Here is a 19,166-nt window from a genome sequence, read left to right as displayed (position 1 = left end):
TGCTTCTTGGGCAGTTCTGGACAGAGCTGGAGAGTGCTTGAGTTGGAAAATTGTATTTGCAGGATATACGCTGTGGTTGAAATCACAGCAGCCTAGAATGAAACAGGGCAAACACCTTGCTGCAGTGAATCTCCTCCTTGCCACCATGTTTGGTGGCCTGGGCATCTGCCACCATTTAAATCACAGCAGCCATGAATGGAACAGGGTAAATTCACACATTGCATGGGGTTGGAAGGGACCCTCAAAAGTCATCTTGTCCAACCTCCCTGCAGTGAGCAGGGACAATACCTTGCTGCAGCGAAATTCTTGTGTACCACTGTGATTGGTGGCCTGGGCTTCCTCCCACCCAGACATTACAAAATGCATGAGAATAATAATTATTGAACAGTCTCCTTGTATTTTTTCAAAGGTCTCTAGGAGTCATTTGACTTAAGAGCTGCAAGAGCTGAGCAATGCAGACATCAACAGTACCCAAAAGGAGTTTAAGTGTTTAAGCATCTTTAAAGCATCAAGAGAAGGCTCTGAGGAGACCTTATTGTGGCCTTCCAATATCTGAAGGGGGCCTACAAGAAAGCTGGTGAGGGATTTTTCTAGGGTGTCAGGTAGTAATTAGACTAGGGGGAATGGATCCCAGCTAGAGAAAGGGAGGTTTAGATTAGATGTTAGGAAGACGTTCTTCACTATAAGGGTGGTGAGACACTGGGACAGGTTGCTCAGAGAGGTGGTGGAAGCCCCATGCCTGGATGTTTTTAAGCCCAGGCTGGATGTGGCTTTGGGCAGCCTGATCCAACTGAGGGTGTCCCTGCCTATGGCAGGGGATTGGAACTAGATGATCACTAGGGTCCCTTCCAACCCTGGCAATTCTGTGATTTCAATGTGGACAAAAGCAGACAGGAGTGTATTTGATCTCCTTGAATTAGCCAGAAATCAGCCAGCTGCAGTCCAGAAACCTAGTGTCATATTAGCACAGCTCCATGCTCAAGTCTTTTTTCTCCGTGGGCTCAGGGATGAACACCATGAAAGTGATGATGCCAATCCATCTCGTTCTATGTTTCCTACCAATCTCCTGGGTTATGATACTGAGCAAGGAAGTACTAGAAAGCATCCATTTATTATCTTAGCTTTGACTTCAAAATGCATTGTGTGGACACTCATTTTCAAGCCAACGGCACCGTGCATTACACAGCGTTTGGAGGAAACAGCCACAAGGTGGACTTCACACAGATGTAACTCAGCAGATGACCTTTCCTACATACCACATTTACACATTTTCAGACCAAATCACTGTTTGTCTGTTTGTTTGTTTTTAACAGGGTGTTAAAAACCCCCTCGTTGTTAATTACTGCACCATGAGCAGAAACTGTACTTGGCACATTTCATCAGGTGTGTGTTGCCTATGTAAGCCAATTAGTTGAGGCAAAGGGAGCTGCACTGACACCCAGTGATTTCCCAGGACTCTTCTGGAAATGAGAGGACACATCTCAAGAGATTATTTGCTGCTGAAGCCATTTTAAATAACTGTATTACAAAGATACTTGAAGTTAGAAGCAGGGTCTGATACTGTCTTTTACCAGTGGCCCCATCCTATTGTTGGAAATCTGAAATGAAATGAATTTAAATATGTATTAAAATTGCCAGAGCAGCTGTCTTGTAGTAAATGTGATTTGGGAGAGGAAAGTGCAGGCATGCCTTGCCTTGCCAGGGGGTTTTCCTCTCCAGCAGTGCAGAGGGATGTCAGGAATGATTAGCATGAGGGAGGTGATTCTCCCCCTCTACTCTGCTCTTGTGAGACCCCCATGTGGAGTACTGCATCCAGGTCTGATGTTCCCAGCATCAGCAGGTCCAGAGGGCCTGGAGCACCTACCCTGTGGAGACAGGCTGAAAGAATTGGGGCTGTTCAGTCTGGAGAAAAGAAGCCTCTGGGGAGATCTTCTAGTGGCCTTCTGGTACCTGAAAGGGGCCTAAAAGAATCCTGACTGGGAAGGGACTTTTTACAAGGGCTTGTAGTGATAGGACAAGAGAGAATGGATTGAAGCTTGAGGAGGGTAGATTTAGACTAGGTATTAGCAAAAAATTCTTTACAGTGAGGGTGGTGAGACACTGGATCATGTTGCCCAGGGAGGCTGTGGATGCCTTCACCCTAGAGGTGTTCAAGGCCACACTGGACAAGGCCTTCCTTGAACAACCCAGTCTAGTGAAAGGTGTCCCTGCCCATGGCAGGGGTGTTGGAACTAGATATCTTTAAGGTCCCTTCCGTCTCAAACTGTTGTATGAATCTATGAACAATACGTCAGTTCTCCCAACAGCCTGCATGCACACATCTAGACAAAGCACAGGGCTCTTTTGGTATTAATCAAGAGCAATGTGATTAAATCTGTAGCTTTACAAAGAAAGGGAATTAACTGAACGAAAACATTCATTTCAATACCAAACTTTCTGATACTGTAACTTTGGAGACAAAGCCCTTTCCTGAGCAATCCCATCTGCTCCCCTTGGCTTGCTCTCTTTGAAATAAACATCTGTTCGCATGCTGAAGACACAGGGATGTTCGTCTCTGTTGGGTTTTTATCATAGAAAAGCATTAGGATGATCTTAAGCAGGAAGTTAAACATCAGATGTTAAAACTGGGACCGTGGTTTGGAACATTTGCTCATGACTTTGCTCTTCGAAAGGAAGTTTTTTTCATTCCTGACCCAACGCCGTTGCGAAAGGACCTCTTGTGGAAAGGCATCTCCAGGTATGGCTTTAAAGAATCCACTTCTTCACTCCTGCCCACCTTGGCTAAGCAGTCGTGCAGCAGGAGGAGGCAGTACTCAGATTTCCCATACAGCTGGCAATTTGGGTAAATAGGATTGCTGCTCTGGAGATTTAAAAGGGGAAAAAAAAGACATAAGACAAGGTAAAATTAAGGCTTTGTGTGTTTGCCAGGACTTGCTCAGCGTAAGAAACACAGCGGAAACACAAAACGAACGTATGCTCCCAATGACAAGGATGAACTGTTATTTCCTAGGGCTTCATCATGTTCCAAATCATTTTTATTGTTTTTTTTTTCCCACAGCTTTCCAGAAAGCTGAACTGTGGTACTTCTGATACAGCTGTGATTATGTTTGTGGTACGAGATGAATTGTTTTCCGTGATGTCAACCAGCTGTGACACGTAACACAGTCTCCCTAGAGCGGCATGTGTGTTTCTTGCTGTAAAATGAGATTTTGGGGCCTTAAGTTTTTCCCCCCCAGTTAACAGTAAAACAGCATCTTGTGGGAAAGTTTTGCAGTTTAAGTGACAGGTCAGAGAAAATGTAAACACCTGTAAAGCAGAAGTTTGGAGGAGGAAGCTTTTGAGTGGTAATATCTAGTACTGGTCGGTCTCTTCTCCCTAGTATCAGGTAATAGAATGAGAGGAAATGGCCTGAAATTACGCCAGGGGTTTTAGTTTGGACATTAGGAATAATTTCTTGACTGAAAGAGTACCCAGGCATTGGAACAGGATGCCCAGGGAGGTGGTGAAGTCAACAACCTTGGAGATGTTCAAGAAGCATGTGGACATGGCACTTCAGGAGATGGTTTAGTGGCCATGGTGGTATTAGGTTGATGCTTGGACTTGATCATCTTCCAACTAAAACATTTCCATGATTCTGTGGTAGTAGCTAACTCTACCAAGGCTAGTGCTAAACCATGTCCCTCAGCACCACATCTCTGCATCTTTTAAAATCCTCCAGGGACAGGGATTCAACCACCTCCCTGGGAGGTTATGACAGAGTTTAATAATAACAAAATAGTAATGGGAATATTTAAAAGTCTGGATTAAAATCCATGTAGGCTTATGTAGATGTCCCTTTTCCTTGCACTTTACAGTACAAAAATGTAAAACACATAGAGACATTTTACAAATTTTAAGTGCATTTCAATTAAGTTGCATTTAAATTAACACTGAGTTTGAAAAGGAACATTTCCTGGCATATCTACATTTGCTCCGTGTCTCTTTCAGCATCTCAGGATTTATCAGCTTGCTGATAAACTAAACACAACACTCTGCCATCATTTCCAAAGCTGCCTGGGTTGCATTCCTGCTTGGGAAATGGCTGCATACAAAGCACAGGGTTAACACCTGCTTTCACTGCCTGGTAGACTTGCCATTAACTTCAGTAACATTGGTTTTAATTCAGTATGTTATTACCTATATTAATACTATTTAGCACTTAATTTTTTTCCCCTGTTCTGTGCATATAAAAGGCAGACTAATGTTTTGTTTGAGTTTGTTTTGTCCTGCAAGCAAAACCATGCACCAGGTCTACAGGAGCTAAGACACTGCTGGTGGGTTTCACCCCAGACTGAAATTCTTCCCTAAGGAGAAGAAACACTCTGCAAGAAAGAGAGAAAAGTTCCCTTTCCCATTTTAGCTCCTGTCTCACAACCTATACAGAGACTTACATTTCTGAATAAATGACTGTTCTTTTGAGATGCAAGATAAATTAAACTCATTTTACCTATTATATCATTGCCATAAAGAGACCCAGTAAGAAATGTGGATAGTCAGATCAAGCTGTGTCTACACTCTCCGTGATCAGACACGAAAGATGATACAGCATTTACAGAAGTAAAACAGAGGATTGGGTTAATGGATAGATGAAGGCTAATGAGAGCTTCACATCAATAATATCAACAGTTGCATCAGCAGCCACCATTTCTGCTAGCAACAGATCACCTTAATGAGAAGCTGATGGTGCAAAATACATCAGAGGAATCAAAGAAATCTGAGCCACAGCTCCTAGAGCTGACATTACAGCAGTAAAAAACCAGGGCATCTGAAGAAGACTTTGTCTGAAGCAGGGAAATTGAACATCATTAGAAATAAAATATCTCATTCCAAAGTGGCAAAGACTTAAGTGGTGTACGTGTAGTTTGACCAGCAATCTGTCCTGCTAGCCTGGTGGCGATCAGCAAATGCAAGGATATCAGCTCAATTTAAGGAACCTGCTCACTTTCAGTTTATAGGCTGCTCTACTTTCTTTCATAGTTCAATCAAATTTGTATTACTGATTTTATGCAGTAAGTCTCCAAAACTTTACATAAAGCATTTCTCCTTTACCTACAGACTGCCAGTAGACAAACAAATATATTGGTTTATAAACCAGCTAGCAATAAGTGAAATTAATACATCTATCTCACTGTACTTACGTTATATAGACAAGGAACTTAGAGGAAATGGAGAGGAGATTGATGTTTTTCTCTTTTCCATACAGTATTTCATCTCCCTACACTTGACATTAAAGATGCAAGAGATTTCTTGCATGATTATTTTAGAGGCTTGCATATTTTATTAGGAACTAAAGCAAAAAAATTGAGGTATACTCCTGGAAAACTAGGTAATGATATTTAACCAATAGCTCTAATGCAAGAAACCTCTTGAAAACAACAACAAAGAAACAAGTAGACATTAAAAACATAATTAATTGAAATAAGATAGCTATTTAAGAGAAATTAAGCACCTTGTCTTCAAGTAAATAGGGAGCATGACTTACCATGAAAGGGACAACTGGGTAACCCGAGCACATGAGCGTCATTGAGATCCAAAGGATGAAAACAGAGTCCAACCTGCATAGACTTCAAAGAAAAACTGAAATCACTTAAAATGTAAAGCAAAATCAAGCAGAACTATATCCATAGACACAAGCAACATATTTCCTTCATATACCTGCAATGCCTTTACCTGATCATTTTTCACTCAGGAGTGTATATGTATGTCCATGCAGTTGTACTGCCAAATTCCTCACACATCCTTTCTGTTCTTTCCTAAGATGACCATTTTATACCAGAGTTCAGGAGAGAAAATGTCATCAAAGCTGATTTTATTATGACTAATTGGGCCTTGTTTGGCCTTTTCTTCTTGTTAAGTGGGAAAATGGCAAGACCACACATTCAGCTGCCATTAAGAAATGACCAATTCACTGCACCTAAAGTGTGCCATTAAAATGTCCCTCAAGTGTGTTTACTGCTCAGTCTGTACCATCGTAGCAAATGTGGTCAGAGGTCTAAAGATCTCAAAAATACATCTCAAGACTGTTTTACCACTTCCAATATATCATATGAAGACCTCTTAAAGACTGACTGCAAAGAAAAAAACAACCCAGTAAAATAGCACTTTAGGAAGAAAGTTCCTTAAAGAATGTTATTAAAGCAGACAATACATAGAAAACTAAATCAATCCATTCACAGTTTTTCCTTATTCTTCTCTTTTTTTGTTGTTGTTGCTCCATGCTTAGTTTTTACTGCAGTGTTTTGCCTAGAAATCAGATTCTCTGGACGTGAACTTCCTCTCTGGCACACAGATGCATCTTAGCCTACATTAATCTGATTCAATCAAACCTTCTGTAGGATTATTAAATACTGTTAATCTCCATCAGTGTGGCAAATGGTTAATGTCTAAGAGCACCATTTGTTAGTGCAACAAATTTAATTGAGCAACATTCAATTTAATTGTCCCCATTTTAGGGAATCCTGTGGTTTATTTAAACAGAGTACTGCAAGAGCAGGATGAGTCCCACAAAGTCTTTTAATGTTAAGAGTGTAAAACATTAAATTCCACATTTTTTTCCTCAGAATTAAAACACAAAATATCTCACAACCATCTCCTGGGCTGCAACCCCAGCAGCATGGGCAGCAGCTGGAGGGAAGGGATTCTGCCCCTCTGCTCAGCATCTCCTGAGACCCTACCTGCAGTGCTGGGTCCAGGTCTGGAGTCTTCAGCACTGGAGAGAAATGGACCTCTTGGAGCAGGGCCAGAGGAGGCCACTGCAATGATGGTGGAGGGCTGGAACCCCTCTGCTGTGAGGGCAGGCTGAGAGAGTTGGGGTTGTTCAGCCTGGAGAAGAGAAGGCTCCAGAGAGACCTTGTGGCTTTTCAGTGCTTAAAGTAGCTGACAAGAAAGCTGGAGACAGACTTTTTAGAAGGGTCTGTGAGACAGGACAAGAAGTGATGGTTTCAAACTAAAGGAGATGAGATTTAGACTAGAGAGAAGGAAGAAATTTTTAACACTGAGGGTGGTGAGATCCTGCTGCAGCTTGCCCAGAGAGGTGGTAAATGCCCCATCCCTGGAACCATTCTAGGTCAGGTTGTTTGTGGCTCTGAGCAGCCTGCTCTAGTTGCAGATGTCCCTGCTCATTGCAGGGAGTTGGACTAGATGACCTCTAAAAATCCCTTCCAACAGAAACCATTCTGTGATTCTTTAGGCCTTTAATTGTATGATTCTTTTTCAAGTCATCCAGTGTTCAACATGCACACCACTGACTGAGCAGTCCCTGTTTCTGCGGCAGTGAAAAGCACTGTGGCTTGGATTCTGCTTGAGCATAGCTCAGTGTCAGCTTTCATTCTGTCTGTATTTAGTTTAACTCCATTTTAACACAAAATTAAGCTTCACACAATGTTCTTTGTGGAAGACAAGGGACTAGAACAGGCTTGTGAATAAAGTTCAAGATTTCTAGGTTCAGTGTTGGAACTTCTACCTTAGACTCTCTGGGTAAACTTTGCTGCATTGTTGACTTAGGCTTTTTAAAACATAGAATCATTTTGATTGGAAACCACTGACCCAGCACAGCCAGCTCACCACTAAACCACGTCTCTCACCATCACATCTACATGGCTTTTAAATGCCTCCAGGGATGGTGACTCCACTACTGCTCTGGGCAGCCTGTTCCAGGGCTTGTCAGGGTTTTGGGGGAAATTTTTTTTCCCTAATGTCCAATCTCAGCTTCCCCTAGTACAACCTGAGGCCACATCCTCTTGTCCTGTTGTTTGATTCCCTGGTGACCTTCTGTTGTGCCTCATTGGTATCTCCTCTGATTACCTTATCACAACCCTCTGAAAGAGTGGATTCAGCCACCATTCTACCTCACAAGCTTTGGACATGACTCTCTGTAGGCACCTTCAGCAAAAGGAGGAGGTGAAAGGACAAAGAAGTGAGGCCATCAAGTAGCTCACAGCCCTGACAGAATGATGCTTTAGGAGCCTGAAGCAAAGCAGCAGATTATAGAAGCTTCAAACAACATGCTATGACAGCTCTTGTGTGATTTTCTAAGGAAGGTGAAAAAGATCATACAATCATAAAGACTGGAAAAGACCTCTAAGATCATCAAGCTCAACCATCAACCCAGCACTACAATGATCACTAAACCATGTCCACATATTTTTCGAACACCTCTAGGGATGGTGACTCCACCACTTTCTGGGGCAGCAAACAGGCATGTTAAGGATGTTTCACACAGTGAGTAGAGAAAGGAAAGAAACTCATACTGCAGCAAACCTTCCAAGCACTTTGCAAACCAGTCATATCTGGCCTCAACACTACAAAGAAAACATTGGTTAACCTGAGGGTTTCCATCTATTGCATTCACGCTTTCATCAGAAATGCTCACAGTGAGGTTTTCGTTAGCAAAATGCTTTAGCGTGTCTCTGTTTCAAATTATGTCTAAAAATCACCTGTGACAGACTGGGGTCCTTAGGATCTGCCTCTTCAGAAGAGATAGGCAAGTACTGTTTGTGTCCCCACCCGCTCAAAATCAAGAGCAGGCTCTACCTTGTCAAAGGCTTTGACCAGCTGAGCAACTACAAACTTCTTTCACACGAGGCAGATGCAGGCAGCGGTTAGGTGAGCATGAGTTATTGAGACATCAATCAACCCAGAGCTGGGCAGAAGGCATTTTTCCACCTCTGAGACACACAGAAACAATTCTGATGCTCTCTGAACCAAGCAGCGATTCAGGCTCTGACATCTGCTCCTCACTTCTCTGAGTTTGTTTTTTTTCTAGCTACTCAGGATGCAATTTAACACCCCACAACTGTGATTTTCATGCACAAAGTGTATATGGAGATTTAGATACATTCAGGATATTCCCACTTCAGCTTTAGATGAATCAGGTTTAACAGAACAAGTGGCAATTGACATTTCTGTCTTCTACTCTGTCTGCAGAGCACCCTGTCTGAGGCTTTGCTCCCAGGTACGGTTCACTGGCAGGTATCATAGGTCACATGAATCATTAAGAGCCATAATAAAAAATTCCCAGCATCCATAAAATTTGCATTTTATGACAATAAATTAGAAGCAATATCTGCCACTTCCCTGCAAAGCCAACAAAATTACCTCTTCTCTCCTGCTTGCCTTGTTAAAGGAGCAGAGGATTGCAAGTCAGTGCTCCTTGTTTGGTTTCCCCATGGAAAACATTTAAAACCCAGAGTCTTAGCATGGCAGGGATTGGAAGGAACTTCTGGAGATCATCTAGTCCAACCCCATTACTACAGCAGGGATATCCACAGCAGGCTGTCGAAGATCACAATGGCCAGGTGGGTTTGGAATCACTCTAGAGAAGCAGACTTGACAATTTCTCTGGGCAGCCTGCTCCAGAGCTCCAGCACTCTCAGAGCAAAGAATTTTTTTCTTATGCTCAGATAGAACCTCCTGGGTTCACACATGTCTCTGTTGCCCCTTGGCCTGTTGTTGGGCACCACTGAAGGAAGCCTGGCCCCATCCTCTTGATCCTTGTCCTTTAGCTATTGATCAGGATTGAGAAGATCCCCTCTCAGTCTTACAGGCCTGTAAGATATAGAATTTGATACTTCCCCTTGCCCCATCACAGCAGTAAATCTGAAATGTTTAGACTGGCCTCTGGGATCAAGCCAATAAAAATGCAAGAAAATACCCCAAACTCTGCATGGTCCACTGGTACAATCCCAAATGTACAACCAAGTTAGTGGTCTGAGTAAAGGTGAGGTGCTAGATCATGTTGTTCCCTTCTAGGATGCTCACAGTGAAACCCCAGGAGGGATTTTTTAGGAGAAAGTTGCCTGGATATTTTGCTCCAAGCTCATTTTTTTTTCTTGCCTTCAAGAACATCAAGAAACCAAAGAAGCAGGGTGGTGTGCTTTGAGATCATGGCAAAGGGCAGAATGGACATTAGTCACACTTCCAGCCTAAGAATCTGTTTCTGACTCAGTGATAATAGAAAACCCCAGCAAGACACAGGGACAGAAGAAAAAAGAAGTCAGAAAGCAGGTTTGCTGCTTTGGTTGTCATTGCTGTGCTCTCACTACCAGCAAGAGGACACAACCATGTCCTGCGGTTGCACCACTGAGACCTCATCTACAGAGACACAAAGGAGCTAGAAAGTTGCTGTAACTGCACACCCTGACCCTGTCTGTCTGTGCACTGCCCTGCTTTGATTGTTTCTAATCTTATTAAACTTGGTTATGATCCAGATAAACCATGTCCCTGGCTGACTGAGGTAACTGGGAAATGGGCTCTGCAGTTCAAGAGAGACAGGGAGCTACTGGAGAGAATCTAGTGGAGGCTACCGAGATGCTGAGGGAACTGCAGCATCTCTGTGGGGAGGAAAAGCTGAGAGACCTGGGGCTTTTTAACCTGGAGAAGAGCACACTGAGAGGGAATCTTCTCAATGCTCAGCAAGAGCTAAAGGACCTGTGTGGGTCAAGAGGACAGGGTCAGACTCTTGTCAGTGATGCCCAGTAACAGGACAAGGGGCAATGGCCACAAACTGGAACCTGGGAGGTTCCACCTAAACAGGAGGAGAAACTTCTTTAGTGTGAGGGTGCTGGAGCCCTGGAGCAGCTGCCCAGAGAGGTTGTGGAGTCTCCTTCCCTGGAGAGATTCCAAAACCACCTTGTTATTTTGTTCCTGGGCAACCTGGGCGATTCTGCTGTAGAAGATGGCTTGGACTAGACGATCTGCAGAGATCCCTTCTGATTCCTACCATTCTGTGACTATGGTTCTGTTATAAAGCCAAATTATGGGGGTGAAGGGAAGCACCTCTCTGAGGGCAGATCCTTTGCTGAACCACGGAGGTTCAGGTTGAGTATTAGGAAAAATTTCTTTTCTGAAAGAGTGGCCAGGCATCGGAAGAGGCTGCCAAAGGAGGTGGTGGAGTCACCATCCCTGGAGGTGTTCAAAAAAAGATGTAGACATATTTTTTCTGGACACAGTTTAATGGCCATGGTGCTGTGAGGTTGATGGTTGGACTTGATCATCTCAGGGTCTTTTCCAACTGAAACGATTCTGTAATTGCAGCCCTCACTTAGAAGATGCACAGCTCCTTTTAAAAACCTAATTTTCAATGCCATTTGCCTCAGAAATCATTCCCCTCACACATCATTCCCTCCTAAGCCTATGTTAGCAATGGTTAAAGCTCCAGCAAGGCACCTTCTGACGCACAGGTTTGATCTATGAGGAGAAAAAGAAAATCAAAAGGCTATTAAAGCACAATGCAGGACTGCTGCTCCTGCCTCCCACTCCTTAATGGCATTTTGGTCAGCTGGACTCAGTAGCTCAGAGGGGTGCAGCAAGGAAGTGGTGTTAAGACTGCATAAGGAACAGGGTGCAAGGTCTGTGGACACATAGATAATATGAACCTTAGGGTTTGGGTTGCCACCTGATTTTGGAGCATTCCTGCGTCATCAGATCTGTGCACGTCACTGTCACAGCAAAAAGGATGAAGCTGTCATGAAGCCAGAAGCAGAAATTAGCTCTAAAGTTGTGGTTTTGATGCTACCTCAGACAGGAATTGTCAGCTGTGTCATAGTCACCATCCTCAGGATTTTAAAGCCTAAATCATCCTCTATAATTATATATGTTCTCTTTTCCTGGTTACAGTCAATATACATAGGGATGATGTAGGCAGAAACAGCATGAGCTTCCTTACCCAGGTCTGCCAGTCCCACTCCACACATGGGGCATCACTGCTGATGGTGTCAAATTGTGAAGTCAAAGCTGAGCCTGTGGCACCAAACATCAGACTGCAGGCACCTTGCAGGCCCCCTGCCACATGCACAAATGTCATAGTATCATAGAGTAGCTTAGGATGGAAAGGACCTTACGAGATCATCTACTCCAACCTCCCTGCCATGAAAGATGCCTCTCATCTAGACTTGGTCGCTCAAGGCCTCATTGAACCTGGTCTCGAACACCTCTAGAGAGGGGGCATCTACAACCACTCTGGGCCCTTTATTCCAGAGTCTCACCACCCTCACACTGAAGAACTCCTAAACCTACTCTCTCAGCTTAAAACCATTCCTCTCTGTTCTATCACTAGACACCCTTATGAAAAGTCCCTCTCCAGCCTTCCTATAGGACCCCTTCAGGTATTGGAAGGCAGCTATAAGGTCCCTCTGGAGTCTTCTGCAAGCCAAACAACCCCAGCTCGCTCAGCCTAAGCTCCTAGCAGAGGTGCTCCAGCCCTTGGATCATATTTATGACCCTCCTCTGGACCCTCTCCAAGTGTTCTGTGTCCCTCCCACGACAGAGACACCAGAACTGGATGCAGTAATCAAGGTGGCGTCTTACAAGAGCAGAGCAAAGGGGAAGAATCAGTTGCGTCCACAAAACTTCTGCTGATGCTACCATGCTCCTGCCCTGTTTGATGGGAAATGACAAGAATAAGGCTGTGAGCAAAAGAAGACATTTAGACGTGGCAGAAAACATCCCCAATTTATAGATCCTCTTGCGTCTTTGTCAGCTTCCTTGGCATGCCTTGGGAGAAACAATCTGCACGAAGTACGACGACAAGAAAAAACAAGCTCTCATTATTCTCTGCGCACCACCACCAAATGTTAAAGACATTTGATCATTTATCTGGAGGAAAAAATCTAAAAGCAGAGCAGACACAACTTGCTCAACTCATTAAGGGGAGACTCAGAGACTTGAAAAGTGCTGGTAATTAACTTTTTTTTTCTTAAAGCTGTGCTTATTTGTGCACGTCAATATAATGTATGCGTTCAGAGATTTCTCAAACGGATCCTACAGGAAGTTGCTGCCTCAGAAAAGATGTCAGTGCCGAGCTAAAAAAGACACCTATCAAAGCTGAAACCCAATTTTTGAGATCTGAGTGATCTGAGAAAGTCTGAATGATTGCTGAAGTAGAAGCAAGAAAGAGAGAAGAGCCCGGATAGACAAGAAAAGGCAAAGTTTTTTGAGGAGTGAGGAGTGTAGGAGGGTCTGATGTGACTTAAGAAGAAGAGATCAAACTTTAAAGGGATCAAAACTTTAAAGAAGCCAAGGAAAGCTAACATAAATAGTATAAATACTAGGGAATAGGAAGAGAGCTGGGTGGCTTTGAAGGGCACAAGTGGTTTTTTTTCTGTGTTACTGCACTGTATAGAATCATTTCAGTTGAAAAAGACCTCAAAAACCATCAAGCCCAACCATCAACCCAACACCACCATGGCCATTCAATGATGTCCCCAAGTGCAACGTCCACACATTTCTTGTGAATACCTCCGGGAACAGTGACTCCACCACCTCCCTGGGTATCCTGTTCCAATGACTGTTTCAGTCATGAAATTTTTCCTGTATCTCTCCTGGCACAATACCAGACCATCTCCTCTTGTTCTATCACCTGATACTAGAGAGAAGTATCTCAGGGTTCTCCAGTGGGTAAGACTAAGAAAGACAAGGAAAATGTATCAGGTATTTTTTATCATGCTAAGACTATTGTGGCTCAAACTAGCTTGCACATTTTCTTCTACAGAACCTCAGAAAAAAACCCTTTTTTTCCTGCTCTTTAAGCCCTTGAGATGTCATACCAGCAAGCACTACATCATTTGGGATTGGGAAAGAGGGAGTGACGTAGGGAAAAAGTTAGTTGTAGTAGCCCAGCTAACCCAAGGAAACCATTATGCTTGGGACACAAACCTGTGGAACTGTAGTAACTGCAAGGTCAGTGAGGCACATAGAAGATGCCCAATGCTCATCAGGACACTCACCATCTACAGACTGGACACAAAGGGGTGAATTGCTTGTACCTGAGCAGGTTTTATGCAATCTGGCGTGACCTTCAGGATGGAAAACAGGTCAGCTGGATGCAAAACATCTGCCAACTGTCTCATTTCCCCTGCAAACAGACCTGGTCTGATCAGCTGGGTCAGAAGGAAAGCTGCCTCTTGTTTGGCACGGAATGATGAAAAAATATTCAAATTACAACTCAGGGGTGGCTCATTTACTTCTGAACAGGCAACATTTGTGAGAGAGAAATCTCAGCTGTTCCACAGATTAGCTCTTGGCATTTCTGGAGAAGGGTAAGATGCCAGTTTAAATTTGTGACACGAGACTTGAAGTACCTTTAGGAAATAAGTGGCTACATCTGGAACAGCAGTCATCCATTTGTAGGAGGTGAGAGGACACACCTTTTTTTCTCCAAAATGCAGAGGGTTTTCCATCTGTTCTTCATGCTCTTTTAACTCACTGCTGTTTCCTTTCTGCTTGTCTGTGCCACTTAATAAACAAGGATATTGCAGCCTCTTTGAAGGAGCCATCCTTTAGCACAGAAGCCTTCTGATAGGGAAAGTCTTCTCCATAATGACCTACAAAACAGGAAACAAACTGGCACTGAACCCTAGAGCAAGCTTCACTTTGTGAACATAGCCATGCTTTTGAATGTGGTACTAGGAAGATAAAAATCAAACAATGACTCTGTCTGGTTCCACAGGCAGTTGAAAGAGAGATGGTGGTACCCAGACATCAGGTAGTGATCAGCACCTTTGGTACTCCATGACTGATGACAAGAAGCTTCACTGCCTTGCGAAATACCAGCCCCGAATCAGTACTTGATGACTATTGTGGCTTATAAAGGTCCTCAAGGAAGAGCAAGGTAACATTGCTCTTATACAATTTGGCACCCAAGCTGACATGCCTTTTGTCTCAGCATAAGCTACTGAGTCTGATTTCCCCCTGTGTTCTCTCCCTCTTATAAAAGGCTTCATCCAAAAATACCACATGTCAAAAGAAAGAAGTTGTTTCAGTTTCCTCACTGAAAAACCTGTTGCAGCTGAATGATTTTTTTTTTCTGCTCTGTGAGAGCTTTTCTTTATACCCAAAAGGAGAAGACAACTCCTGAAAGGAGGTTCTAGCAAGGTGGGGGTTGGTTTCTTCTCACAAGTAAGTAGAGACAGGATGAGAGGAAATGACCCCAAATTGAGCTAGAGGTGGTTTAGGTTGGATATTAGGAAAAATTTCTTTAGTGGAAGAGTGGTCAGGCATTGGAACAGGCTGCCTGGGAGGCGGTGGAGTCAGCGTCCCTGAAGGTGTTCAAAAAACATACAGAAATGGCATTTCAGGACAGGGTTTAGTGGGCACAGTGGTGTTGGCTTGGCTGTTGGACTCAATTAACCTAGAGGTCTTTTCCAACCTTAATGATTCCATGACTCTATGAATAATGTTTCAGCATCTGATATAACTCCTCAAGTTATGCCTGCCTCCGTTATCCTATTACTGGCATTAATACCTAATCTGCAAACCTCATCCCTCCTCCTGTGTCCACCTTGTGAACTCCTCTCTCAGCATCAGGGTCTTCAGGGGTTTTACCACTCTGTGTCACTCCCCACAGCTCCTAACTTTGAAGGTAATCAACTGCAGCTTCTTCATTGAGTCCAACAAACCAACACGACCCCCAATATTAGAGAAGCTAGTGGAACCTCACTCTCTAGGGAACAGAAAAGGCCAGAGATGGTGAGCATCAGGTTTGTTCCCCATGGACAGGACAGCGGATATTCTCTAGCTACTTACTACAGGATTTCATTGCAGCAGTCTCACAGGAAAAGTGTTGAAGGTGCAGTACATGAAAAGCACCAGTGCTCCATTCAGCTTGACACTGTATTGACTGCCAGAAGCAAATATGCAGTCCACAAAAAAACCCAAGAAAACTGTGACTCTTTTCTCCTTCCAAAGAGCCTGCCTGCTGACAGCCAGTTCTTTCATTACAGCAGTAAAAGTTCATGCTTTTAAACCCAATTCCCAACAGACAAGTACACTGAAAAAAACCCCTACACGATGGACTTCAATATTGCACTTTTCAATAAAGACTGAGCTGTGAGGAGTGAAGACAGCCAGGGCATTGCTTTCAAAGGGGCTGAGAGCCTCCTTTCAAGAGCAAGAAGCAGTATGAGCTGAAGGACTCGGCAATGCAGCAGCAAGAAGCACACATGAATTAACACTCCATGGAAGCACCACATGCACCTCCCATCAGGTCCTCAGCAACGAATAACCACATGAGCGTGGTGGGATGCAAGCGTTCTCAGCAGGGTTTATGGGAATAGGGACCATGCCCCACAGAGAAGGTGATGCTTCTCCTGGTGCTGCAGTGAGCAGCATCTCTACTAGCTCAGGGATCTCTGCACAGGGCTCCAGCACCCAGTGTGGGCCTGCCCTTCATCAATAGTTCAAGAGATCTGAGATGCTCCAGACAACAAATTATGAATGAGCACCTAAGAAAGTGGAGCTCAGGCAGTTCCCAGTCTCTTCATGGCAGCAGAAACAACAAGACCACATTACATGTAAGAGATCCCTTGAAACTCACAGTTCTCTGCCTTGCCAACTTTCATAACATCAGCATCATCTAAGCCACCAGGACAGGAGCTAAAAATACTCTGATTCCACTCATTGCAGGCTTTCTGATAAAAGGGCAGAGTCTCTTAACATGTGCTTTGTGGAAGTGTTGAAGCTTGTGGCCTTAGGGCATATCTACACTGTGGGCATACCAGATACTGATAACTGTGCATCAAAGACGTGACCAAGAGGTGCAACCCAAAGATTTCCCATTTCAGAGGAACAATTCACAGCTCAGCCCTGCTGTGGTTTGTAGGTGTGCATCTCATCACCAATGTCTGAGCTTTCAGTGCCAAATTACACGCCATGTTCTTAAGCCACTTCAACTGCTTTGCAGTCATGGTAGTTGACAGGCTGTAAGTTGGCTCTTTCTGTTCCAAATGTCAGAAATGGGAAACGGAGCCTGATCACAGTGAGTTTCCCAGGGTTATTTTCTAACCTACACCCTCTCCCAAAGCCTTGCTGATGTGTTTGGGGTGGTGTAGAAATACAGGCTTAAGATGGAGTTAGATAGGATCCTAGCATGCTGGGGGTTGGGACGACCTCTGGAGATCATCTAGTCCACTCCCTCTGCTAAAGCAGGGTTACCCAGGTTGCCCAGGAACACAATTTTCCAGACGGTTTGGAATCTCTTCAGAGACTCCACAACCTCTCTGGGCAGCCTGCTCCAAGGCTCCAGCACTCGCACAGCAAAGAATGTTCCCCTCATGTTCAGCTGCAACCTCCTGTGTTCCAGTTTGCGGCCACTGCCCCTTGTCCTGTCACTGGGCATCACTGGTATGAGTCTGGCCCTATCCTCTTGACCCCCACCTTTCAGCTATTGATCAGCCACTGAGAAGATTCCCTCTTAGGCTGCTCTTCACCAAGCTGAAGAGCCCCAGATGTCTCAGTCTTTCCTCCTCACACAGCTGCTCCAGACCCCTCATTTGAAGCCTCAGCTGGACTCTCTCCAGCAGTTCCCTGTCTCTCTTGAACTGGGAAGCCCAGACCTGGTCCCAGTACTTCAGATGTGGCCTCACTGGGGCAGAGAGTTTCTTATCTTTCTAACCTGAGCAGTCAGATATACTTCATTCTGAACAATAACAGCCCCATGAATGACCTGAACATCAAGGGGAAAATATCCAGAACTCGTCCCTCTGCTTTTTTAACCTCCACAAAGCATGGCAAGGCATGTTTGCTGATTACAGGCTCTCCAACATGAAGAGAAGCTGGCCAGACAAGCCCTGCACCCTGCTGTGGATGAAGATGTTACAGTTGCCTGGGAAACCGCTCCCTGGGATCACTAAAACCTATTCCATATATTTGCCTTCAGATACAAGATTATCACCTTTCTATGAATAGCGTCAGGAGAAAAGCCTGACACAGGCTAAACTTTGACTGTAACCCGCAGCAACCAATTAACTCTTTTATGGTATTAGCTGAAATTTCACACAGCCAAACCCAAGTTAAAATGTCTCCTTCTCCAACATCAACTAAACCTTCCCTGAAAGACTCAAGGTGGGTTACAGATAGAGCATCTCATTACACAGCCAAGTACACAAGGTTTAAATCCAGTGGTTTACTATCAGCAGGCAAAAGAACCGGCTGAGGAGAGACATAGGATCTGTAATCACAGGATAGGGATTACTCAAGGATTAAGAGCATCCATTTAAGGTTAAATATTGGAAAATTTGGATTTATTACTATTTTGGTTTCCATTTTAAGAAAAAATATATTCAGTACTTACAGGAGGAGCAGCAGTAGCCATTAGGTAGCCACAAAGCACTCACAGATAGATGCTGCGATATGGTCTCTGCATTTTCCCATGGAAATGAACACCTCAGGACTCATGCTTAACCAAGAAGTTACAGCTTTGTCACATCCCTTTCCCAGGGTTTTCTCTGGTACCACATTTGTGACATTGCACACAGCATTTATGGTGAACAAATTCCATTTTCCAGAGATGGAAAATGCTAATTTGGAGGGAAACAGGTTAAACAGCCAACAGGAAGGAGTAAGGAATTAAGGTTGGATGACATTTGATTACAACATAGCAAACCAAAACTGGACAGTGCTGTGTCTGAATATAGTGGGGCTATCAGACCTGTTGTAGAGGAGAAAGACAAATAAAGAAGAACAAATATTCCTCAAAATTTCCTGTTTCTGGCACCATCTTAAACAAGAAATCCAGCAGAATTCCACTGTTTGTCTTCAATCAAACCACAACCCTCTGCTTTAATTTCTCCTGTGGGTGTAGTCAGCTCTTCAGTTAAAATCCAAGCTTAATATCTTCCACTCATAATTTAGGTCATGGGCTGGGAGGCAACATGAGAAATAAAGACAATGGAGAGAAACAGAAAGACATTTCAAGCTTTGCAATAGATGCTGAAACCCCAGCTGTGCTTGAAGCTCCCAGGGCATAAAATGTACACCTTCCTCTGCTCTGAAAGAGCCAAAGAATAGAGGCTGAAATACCTACAAGATTTAAACCCCAAGTTATCAAGCCTTTGCTAGGGTCTGTCTTTGATGTCTGAGGTGGTTTGGCTGGCTAAGGTCAGCAAAGAATCTGTTCTGCTCTTAACTCTTCAATGCCTTCTACCACTTCTTTCTGCAGAAGAAAGTGAGGTATGGAGCTCAGAGAAGCACTTGGGGGTGCCCACTCACAGCTTCACTCTCATGCAGGGGTCAAAAAGGACTGAGTAGGGGTGTTGCAGGACTCACTGGCATCATGGAGTTGACATGCATGGAAAAATGGGAAGAAAAAGTGGGGTTTAAACAGCAGATTGCAATAGGACCTGTCTGGGAGC

General features: G+C 44.0%; 1 protein-coding gene across 1 annotated transcript; it reads right to left on the bottom strand.

Annotated features, from left to right (window-relative positions):
- Positions 1-2,650: 2,650 nt before the first annotated feature.
- Positions 2,651-8,877, bottom strand: NPS (neuropeptide S). The gene is made up of 3 exons (XM_054174786.1): positions 8,825-8,877; positions 5,522-5,603; positions 2,651-2,860 (listed from the first exon to the last, which is right to left on the bottom strand). Exons 1-3 carry the CDS (start codon positions 8,875-8,877, stop codon positions 2,651-2,653), a joined length of 345 nt encoding a protein of 114 aa, XP_054030761.1.
- Positions 8,878-19,166: the final 10,289 nt, after the last annotated feature.

Source organism: Dryobates pubescens, chromosome 30, assembly GCF_014839835.1.
Source record: "Dryobates pubescens isolate bDryPub1 chromosome 30, bDryPub1.pri, whole genome shotgun sequence".
NCBI lineage: Eukaryota > Metazoa > Chordata > Aves > Piciformes > Picidae > Dryobates > Dryobates pubescens.
Note: the sequence above shows the minus strand (reverse complement) of the source record. Positions and strands in the feature narration are given on the sequence as shown.

Bases quoted from the DNA above. Each gene is read 5' to 3' on its own strand.
- NPS (XM_054174786.1), bottom strand. From the start codon at position 8,877: ATGTATCTAAATCTCCATATACACTTTGTGCATGAAAATCACAGTTGT. The intron at 5,604-8,824 runs GTTAAATTGCAT...TTTTCTTTGAAG, and splicing joins GAAAATCACAGTTGTGGGGT to TCTATGCAGGTTGGACTCTG. The intron at 2,861-5,521 runs GTAAGTCATGCT...TTAAATCTCCAG, and splicing joins ACCCAGTTGTCCCTTTCATG to AGCAGCAATCCTATTTACCC.